This window comes from Dreissena polymorpha, chromosome 4, assembly GCF_020536995.1.
Source record: "Dreissena polymorpha isolate Duluth1 chromosome 4, UMN_Dpol_1.0, whole genome shotgun sequence".
Taxonomy (NCBI): domain Eukaryota; kingdom Metazoa; phylum Mollusca; class Bivalvia; order Myida; family Dreissenidae; genus Dreissena; species Dreissena polymorpha.
Genome location: NC_068358.1, coordinates 41,636,509 through 41,647,179, shown reverse-complemented (window position 1 = coordinate 41,647,179; position 10,671 = coordinate 41,636,509). Strand labels below are relative to the sequence as shown.

The window sequence follows — 10,671 nt, the reverse complement described above, 5'->3', positions numbered from 1 at the left end:
GCGTCCTATTGACTTTAAGATAATGTTTAAAATACTAATAAAGAGCACAATGGTGACAATATGAGAGTCGACAGCAGTATCTACAAATACTGATTTGGCAATTTCAACAATTTCGTTCAATTGTTATCTTAACTAACTGAACACCGCGCCCATTTATTGACAAGAACCCGTCGGAGACGGGTGATGCTTCCCAAAGGTTTTTTGTCACAATATTGCACTATATATTCAGATAAAAGGAAACGTCTTGAGGGGCATAACTTTGTACAAAATAATACGATGGATGGTTTAGCAACTTAAAAATTTCAAAGGGCCATAACTCTCTAAATAAATCATCTAACCAGAACCCACAAATAACATGCGCATCTCCTCAAGGTAGTTAAGCTTCCCATAAAGCTTCATTGAATTCCAGTCAGTAGTTGGGGGAAAAGAATTGCACTATATGTACAGTAAATAGAAAATTTCAAAGGGCCATAACTCTGTGAAAAATTATCCGACCAAAACCGGCTGATAATATGCACATCTCCTCTTGGTAGTGAAGCTTCCCATAAAGTTTAATTGAATTCCTGTCATTAATTGCTGAGAAATAGCCCGGACAAAAATTGTGCACGGACGGACACACGCACGGACAGACGAAGCGGCGACTATATGCTCCCCCCAAAAAATTTGGGGGAGCATAATAAAAATCAATGCAGAAATTGCATGGTTATGCTGCATTAAAGACCGAATTTTGTCGTCTCAGATCTACCGGTAATCTTAAACCTAGTTGGTATTGTGCGTCTTATCCTCAATCGTTATATTCGCGTGAGCGTTCGTGTGGTACAGGTACTCTGATGAACCCGGCTGTTTTTAGGTGGTATGTATGCAAATAGGAGGACTCAATAGACGTCAATGGCCTTTGCTACTCTTAACAGAGCCATCCCGCTATTCATAATAACGTGCCGACTATTAAAGATTTGACAGATAATATTGTATTTGCAACTGCGTTAGAAGTGTTGGAGTACAATGTGCGCTGGTAGCGTAACAACCGGTAAATAAATTTACATCGCCCCCTCGCTGTATTATCTGAACGTTTTTTCCCCGTTTGCGTTTGTACATTGCCTACCGAGTTTCCACTCTTACAATTCAGTACTTAATAATTTTATTAATGCAAAACGCACATACACTTTGAAAAATAACGTAGTTTCTACGGGATATTTAATCGCAGACAGTGGCTTAGAGATTACTTACAGTTAATTCTAATATGATATATTCATCTCTGTTTTCGTATCACAAATCAATTATTTCTGTGTAATGGATGCACATACATGATTTCACTTTAATGTATTTGCTTTGTATTATGGCAATCATATCGCATATATTAATACAAAGAAGTGATTGTTTTCAAGTAATGTTGGGTTAGATTTCATTAGTAATGCAAAATACAAATACTACGACTATGTGTCTGGTCGATTTAAAACACTTTATTTTTTCCTCACATTAACATGTATATTAGTAACCACTAAAACTTACAAATAATTCCTCATAATGTTATATCCTAGTTGAATACCCTGGATGGCTGCGAGATATAAGGCGCGCCCGTAGTTGCATTCCATATGTGTATTTAAGGCCTAGTTAAGTGCGAGTGACTCTCGGGGAGATGGACAGGGGCGTGGTCGCAAAGTTGGAACAGTTTCAACTAGTCTCTACTTTTATGGTGGTAATTGGTATAGAATCTATTTCAATATTAGCAAATGCTTAAAATAAAGTAATCACATGGGTGTTAAAACAAAATATTTCCATATTTGAGTGATTTATTTGTATACTAGCGAGTCAAACTATAATTTGACTTACTGATATAACAGATATATTCATTTTAATTACTGTATGTTTTTGGATTGATACATTATGCATAATAATACTTTGAATTATTAAAAAAAAATATAATTGAACTATAAATAAAGTACAGTCAGAGCTAATACCGTTTCTGTCGTCAAAAACTATGTACGTTCGAAACACTTCATTATCGTTTGTTTAAAAAAAAATGTAAATTTGGAATGAGTGATCTTGAGAACATGCTGGTATTTTCATAAGTTTATTTGTGTTGTCACAGCCCATGTCAAGAGATGAATGATTCAGCTACACCTCCAATTGAGCTGGTGGAAGAACACCCTTATTTTCCCGAAAATGAGGTACCAACATGTTTTGTTTTTCTTCGCTTTCTCTACGATTCTATACACTAAACCTGACATTACACTTATTTTGTTTGCTAAGCAATTCAAAAGTTATTGTCATACATTTATTTATACTGTTAAACGGTTTGTCATGCACACATGTATTCATACAGTTAGTATACGGCTGTATTTGTTCTACAGTTTAGGCTCAAAGGGCCGTTTAAAAAAAACATTAATGGTAATTTTCATTGATATTCATTAGTGTTCTTTTTATTTTGGCAGATTGAATTCAAACCCTGGAAAACATTACAACGTACACTCACTCAAGACGAAGATGATGACCTTGTTGCGTGGCTGCGAAAGAACTCGTTCCTGTTTGACAAGTCATCAGCAGGGTTTAAGTTCAAGGAGAAGAAAAACAGTACATGGGCCGCGAAGGAGGCGGAGTTGGGCCTTAGACCTGGCGACCTGTCTACAATATGGTACCCAAATATGAGGACACAGTACTCAAAGCTCATCAAGGTTGCCAACAAATCGGGATCTGGTCGTGTGAAAATCTGGTGGCGAACGAAACCAAAATTTCCCGACCAAACCCGACCAAACTCGACTAAAAAGGGTACACACGACCCCACACGACTCATTCACGACGTCCATTCAACCATCTTTCCGATTTCTGCTCGATCATCTCGACCTATACGCGAGCCTTATACGATCCCAGCTCGACCAAGTGGATATCAGCTCGATCGCCACCAGATCTTCACACGACCAGATCGTGATGGTCGTACTACAGTCTAACAAAGCGATCTAAAATAACTCGGGAAGAGGTCGAGCGGATCGGGTACAGGGCTCGTGTATGGTCGAATAGCAATCGAGAAGTGATCGTGTACGATCGATTAGCCGCCGGGAAGCAGTCTAGTAAGTTTGTACATCACATCGAATAGAGGTCGAGTGGATCGTGTTGCGATCTAAAATAACTCTGGTAGAGGTCGAGCGGATCGGGTACAGATCGTGTAAAAGATGTCAATCCGATCGGCACAAGATTGCTTCACGATCAACTCGATCTTCTACTAGACTAATTAACGACCACTTCCCGAGCTCTTCTCGATCCACCTCCGACCACTCATGCCGACCGAACCAGACCAGTACCCGACCGCTTGGTCGGGCTTGATCGAGTTGATCTGATCGGCAATGGGAACCCGCTTTACGGAATGTTTACTCACTGTACGTACGTCTGGTGACCTTCGCAATATGATTGCGTGTTTATTTTTCTGACGTTATCTAAAAACGGTGAGCAATTAACGCAACTCGTTTGTATAGACTTGTATTCACAATACAAGCAGTACATTCTAATAGGGGGTTGTCCGTATGACGTTTAACCGAATTTAAATAATAATAAAATATGGTATTATCTGTAGATGTATATAACACAGTGCTTCATGTACCCTATGCAGTTCAGCTATTAAAAAACATCGACCTTTAAAGAGAGGCTCCTAACAGTATGCGCTAGTTACATGTTTAGAAAAAAAGAGATTAATAAATCAACTTTGCAAGGCAAAGTTATTTTGCAAACATTTGTGCATGAATAACAACGTAGCTTCACTGGACTTAAGTTTTATTTACCCTGGTACATAACTGACCTGCATTTGAAATGTTTGTGGTGTAGTGCAAAACCTCATATAAAAAGATCACATTTCAGCCAGCTTATTTTTTCCAAATGATAAGCATTATAATTACTGTAAAAAGATTTGTCTTTCATATAAAAGCTCACGTTAAACCATAAGTTGTATGTATCACTATGTACAATTCAGCTTTGTATAAGTTGTATGTATCACTATGTACAATTCAGCTCTGTATAAGTTGTATGTATCACTATGTACAATTCAGCTCTGTATAAGTTGTATGTATCACTATGTACGATGCATCTCTGTATAAGTTGTATGTATCACTATGTACAATTCAGCTCTGTAGTTTAAGGAGGACACGTTCATATTCATTGTGCAACTTGTATCAACACACGTTTTCATAACTATACTTACTAATTACGGATACTGATAGCGCAACGGTGCAACAGTGTGCGTTCGACTATCGGCAGTGACTCACTTGTCATCAGATAATGTATATATATATATATATATATATATATATATATATATATATATATATATATATATATATATATATATATATATATATATATATATATATATATATATATATATTCAACGCTGATACTGTTTTGCGACATTTCTCTGTCTGTTAACAAGACTGTTCAGACACATATTGCGAAATCATTAATTCAATACGTAGATCGATGTTCATATTTATTTGTAGCATGACTCATCAGTGTAGTGTTTTCACTCGACGGTAATAAACATCTGTAGTGATGCTATCAGCACGCATATAGACTTTAATAAACTTGAAGTTTGTACAAATATGTTACTCTTAATTACGTCTATAAAGAAGAATGCATGAGTTTCTACTGATGCAAGTGTCGTGCCATGAAATTGCGTAGGCATTATTATCCGAACCGGATAACTCATTCTTTTCGTAGCATTGGTAATGTTGCATTATAATGGTTTTTGTTAATAAAACTGGTATTGATAGAGTGTGGCCTTTTCATATAAGCGGATTCTGTGAAATCCGGGCTTAATCCATGTGCGTATCACATCCTCCCAGAATAGCCTGTTCAGTCCGCACAAGCCAATCAGGGATAACACTTTCTGCTTTTATGGTAGTCATCGTTGAAAGGAAGTCTAGGTTGAATATGTCGCTCTAAACCAATCAGATCTCATCGCTTTGAATAGCCATTACTTCATCAATTGTGCAGCGATTTCCATGAAATCGGTCTTATTTCAGTCTTGGATTGAGTCAGATCGACGAATTTGTAAAAATAATGCAAGATGTGTACATTTCCAGAAAGGAAATTCATTTTTTTCTGCGTGTAATAAGACCGAGTTCGTGGACACCGCTGCAAAATTGATGAAGTAATGGCTATTTAAAGCGATGTGCCCTGTTTTCGTGTCACTTTGAGTTGAATACCTTGCCATGTATATTTGATAGTGAAATTGTTTTTCAAAGATGTTGATTTTTCGTTATAATTTGATTGTTTTTCATTCAAAATGATGTTTTACTAATTATTATCATAGCAACACGCTAACCACCTTTGAATGCAGTCATTACGGCTATAGTGCATACGCCATATACTTAGTATTTAACCGATCGTTTTGTTGCATGTGTTTTATCATCCTGATATAAAAAGTGTAAAGGTGTGCAGTATTATTATCAGAATTTCATCAAATTCCAAGAAAAAACAACAACAATTTCTTGCACATCCTTGTTTAGTCAGCGGCCAGCCTTAACATATGCGACCCTGTTTTATTCGCTGCATTTGTATAATATCTTAACCAAGCATATTCAATATAATAAGTATAGAACAGTAACATAATGATGAGGTAATGTGTACTGAGTCAGTACATCTCCTCCAAAGAGATTCAAATATCAAGTGTAGTGTTGAATTTGATTGATATGGGCTGATCATTTGTGTCCTCGATATAATAAATGATGAATATGAAAAGCCAAGATATCACATTTTCTGACTTTTTAAATGCTATAGTCTATGGAATTAATGAACATTTTAATGAAGGATGTGCAAGCACAATCAAGTGAGCATTTTTTAATATAAATTTTGCTCTTGTGAAATCAAGCAAGGTTTTAACCATTTTATTTTTTCGCTGTAAAAAACAATCAAAAAGTAATGTTGTATACAATAATATACGTGCCTGCTGGAAGCATTTTATAAATAACATAGTTGTTTTTAAGTCATATTATAAACATGGCGTATGCATGCATATGTATAATATATAATGTTTACATATAATATATAATTTATGTATAAATCTCGTATTACTGTCTATCTGCCAAGCTGTGCATTGGGCATTTGCTCAGTATTGAATTACAAATACCCAATACCCATTACTATTCGAATCACTATATGAAAAATACCCTAGCTACCACCAAAAATTGCTACAAAACGTATTTGAACTGATTCACGTATGTTCGGAGATACTTCATAACAAAATTTTACCAAAATCGAACCTCCGAAAAGTTTTTTTTTCTCAAGATTACCGCAAAATTTATATATGATCGTTCTATATAACTATCCAATCAAACGTGATGATTTGGATGTCCATACCTAGGTTTCGGGGAGCAGAAAACACAGGTTATTATCTCACACAGAAATCCAACATGGTGACCAAAACAATACGAAGGACCACAAGTCCATAACTTGTAACTCAAACGTGATTATTGTTATGCTAAACGCCCAAATTTGGACCTGCGGCGATTTCTTAATTCCTATCAAATATCATGGACCTTGATAGTTCTGTTGTCATGTTTGTTAAACCCAGCTTTTCTTTTCAAAACTGCCGTTCGACGTAAATCGACATATTCGCAATGCGCATGCATATGACTGTCAGAACAATTTAAAAACATCAAGATGTTCGATCAGATTGGCTCAATCGGCATTGTTTCAAAACTCAGCTGCCATACCAAAAATGTTTCCTTCAAAGAAATATTCAACTCAAAATTTTACCAAACATAAGTAGACATTTATAGACGGGATGTGTTTAGTAAACGGAATGGCGTATTTCTTACAAGAAATGTGTCTGTTGTCTTAGCATCAAGTGCACAGTGTTTGTCTTTTAAAACTTCGAGACGATAACAAATTTCGAAATAAAGCATGCAGAGGTAGTACAATAATAAAAAATGTCCTTATTTAAACATGTAAGCTTAAACATGGGGAAGTACCTGCACAATGATTCATCAAACTTGAACGTTTTAAATGCGTGCCTTTATGTATGCTTACAATGTTTACTTATTACAAGTACGTCACGACGAAACTGTTACATGATCATGTAGGAACTCGTCGCTACTTTCACAGCATTGCCCGTTTTTTAGCTGAAGAATACAAGATCAAGTAACATATTAAACTGTGGTTTATTTTTATATTCTCGCTTTTATTATAAGTTGGCAATTTTAGTTCTTAACCAACAATAGCAATAATAGTGTCTTCTGGTAATGGGAACATGACCGTGTGTTCTTTCTTTTTAAACATCAGTAGAGGTATTTTGTTTACAAGCGTTGCGTCAGACTTCTAAACAATGACAAATCACTCTAGTTTTCGGATACACTTTGAGCGATATTTCGGTCAGATTAACTAGTGCTTAAATCAACTGTCTGATCATATTTATAAAGGTAACGCTTTCTATTTTAAACGACATTCTTTTTAAAAATAAATACGAATGAGGACACTGCCGGATATTGAATACATATGGGAAACTGTTACAATGACTAATGTATTTAAATAGCACTTCAAAACTATTCCAGTCAGTAATCATTTTGTTACATACACGAGCGTAAACAGAGGTGTAGATTATCTCTCTTTCTAATTTGAACCGAGTAGCATTTAAAATGAAAAGTTTAAACATGGAACAAAATAACATTTAACATTTGATTCAATAGTGTATATCAAGTAATTTCAAAATGTCTATGATTTAAAATAAAATGAGTTAGATAAGAGTAAATTATATAAGTATGAAATTAAATATTACAGCATACAGCTTTACATTTTTTATAATTCTTCCGTTATCTTACTCCCGCAGACACCCCATACAGTAGACGCTCGTACTTGCTTTCACGTAACCCGTAAACATGGACACCTCTCAAATATTTACATACGCTAAGGAAGTACTATGATTTCAACACCGGCTAATCGATTTATCCACACGCAAAGATGATTATTTATTATAACAAGCAATAGTAGCTGTTGCGTCAGACTTTTAACAAAAGTTGCAACAGTTGTTTGATACCTGTTTTTTTAACGCGTCTTGTTTATCATGTAATTTTGCATCACTGTCTTGTTCAAACATTAATATAATGTCAAAACTTTACACTTAAAAGCTTTTGAAACTGCCTATTTGCAGTTATTAAGCTTACAAGATTGACATTTGCAGAAGGCCACGTCTGACGTGACCGAATTTCAAGGCTTGTGCGTATCTGTGCACTTTACAGAGAATCAGCTGATCTTTGCGGGGGGAAACCCTACACTTTCCTGTATACATACATTGGTTATCTGACACGAATATCCGACTCACATCAGCACAATGATTATTTGCAAATTATTCTGTTTTTATTCATATCTGCTCATCTGCATAAACTTTATGAAGAGTTATAGAAGACGAGAAATTTTGCAATGGTAGTTAACTTTAAACAAATCTCTGAATACCTCATCGAGTCTAATAATACAATTTCCTTGTTAGAAGAAAATACTTATCTTAAGGGAACGAGTTGTAACGCCAACTTGTTTTATAAAACTTATTACATAAGACCTTCTCGGTAAACATATGACGTTATGATCTACGGATTTATTTGCACATGTGCATTTGTAAATACGATTAAAAACATTTTTATTGAAAATTATCCATTTAAATGTTACTTAATGATTGTGTCAGCATTTCCAGCAATTTACCACGTGTTTAATTTGTAATGAAAATATAATACCACACCATGAAAATCTTTCACTGGAATGTTGTTTACGGCGTTACGCTCGAGTCGTGAGAGAAAGCGGTATTATGCCATTAAAGATGTTTAGACGCGATAACCATCATTCATAAGTGCCCGTATTCGCGATTAAAGGCTGTAGTCAAACAAGCAGTCAAGTTTGCTGATGTAGTCGTTTCTGTCAAATATCGAATTTCTTATGTTGTAGTTTTCATTTTAAAAAAAATCCTATACTACAGCATACGTGCATGTTGATCTATGTCACGGCCGTTAATCACGGGCGCCACCTCTGTTTTGAGATGCATTAATAAATGAGCCATAGCAACTTTCGAGGTGACGCTCAGGCCCGTTTGTTTTGAAATTTCATGGATAATTTTACAGGGTGATTAGGGTTTACATGTATTTTTCCAGCATATATCACATTATTTTTAAAATCGGGCAATGTAATACAAAAAGGCCAAGGTCAACGAGTCTTTATTAGGCTCATATAATTATGTTGTTTTCCCATTATCAACTGCAAAATAATGAAGATAGCTCGGTCTTTTTCCATGAACGTTTTTGTATAATACATGTACATGTTCTTATCTTACAAAGAAGAACGTTTAAATCCATAAAGACATTATTTGAAAACTACATTTTTTAATTAAAAACGCACGCGACTCAAATTTCATCAAGTAGTCAACTTACAAATATAAATGTTAGTCATGTAAACATAACAGAAACAATAACATAAAATATATCACTTAAAAAAAGCTATATATGTGCATTGGTGCCACCTCCTTTTCTTATCGCTACCTCCTTGGCATTGGCTCCATCTCTTTTGTAACAAGAGATGTGTTTGTCAGAAACTCAATGTACCCTATTGCGCCGCTTTGAAGCCATATCTTTGAAATTTGACCGTGAAGGATGACCTTGACCTTTCACTACTCAAAATGGCCAAGGTTAAAGTTTTGCAACACACACATACAATGAATGACTGACTGACAGACAGACAGGCCAAAAACAATATAACCCCGATCATTTGATCCGGGGGCATAAACATTAAAAATTGTCTAATAGATCTGCAAGATGTCATTATGTATGTGCATACAGGAATTAGTATATGTTGAACGCAATCGTTTGATGTCGTTCGCGAATTCATCGGTTGGAATTTTGATCGTCACACAGGCACACTACATTGATTTACTTTCAAATACTCAACCATGTTGCAACTTGTAAAGGTCATAAAGTTTCCAAATGGCTTGTGGTTGTATGCTTATGTACATTTGTGGATGAATACATCGTCGCTAAATCGCACTAAATCGCCCGATGTTTATGTCCCCCACCACTATAGTGGGGGACATATTGTTTTTGCCCTGTCTGTTGGTCTGTTGGTTTGGTCAAACTTTAACATTTGCCATAACTTGTGCAATATTAAAGATAGCAACTTCATATTTGGCATGCATGTGTATCTCATGGAGCTGCACATTTTGAGTGGTAGAAGGTCAAGGTCATCCTTCAAGGTCAAAGGTAAAAAAAATGTCAAAGCGGCGCAGAAAGGGACATAGTGTTTCTGACAAACACATTTCTTGTTTAAACATTACGAAATATGTTTGAAAAACATATAAAACATACTGAATTATCCGTGAAATTTGAAGACATCCGGCCCTAAGCGCCACCTCGGAAATAGAATTTGCTCATTTATTAATGCATTGCAAAAAATAGGTGGCGCCCGTGATTAACGGCCGTGCAAAGGACGAGATACTTTAAGTCTCTTATTGTATCTCGCACAATGTTTGACCTTTATCTATGTAACAGACCGGCTAAGGTCCGCTTAATGCGAGAGAGGCATTCAATAGCATATTAACAATTTGCCATTTTCTTATATTGACCGCGATATGTAAAAGTAACATTGTAAATGAAGCATATTTCATAGAATTACTACAATACAAAAACAAAACACCAACAGAAGAAAAGTGACCAG

General features: G+C 35.6%; 1 protein-coding gene across 1 annotated transcript; it reads left to right on the top strand.

Annotated features, from left to right (window-relative positions):
* Nucleotides 1-2,042: 2,042 nt before the first annotated feature.
* LOC127880315 (uncharacterized) lies at nt 2,043-4,174 on the top strand. The gene is made up of 2 exons (XM_052427688.1): nt 2,043-2,168; nt 2,433-4,174. Exons 1-2 carry the CDS (start codon nt 2,103-2,105, stop codon nt 2,943-2,945), a joined length of 579 nt encoding a protein of 192 aa, XP_052283648.1. The 5' UTR covers nt 2,043-2,102; the 3' UTR covers nt 2,946-4,174.
* The last annotated feature ends 6,497 nt before the right edge of the window (nt 4,175-10,671 follow it).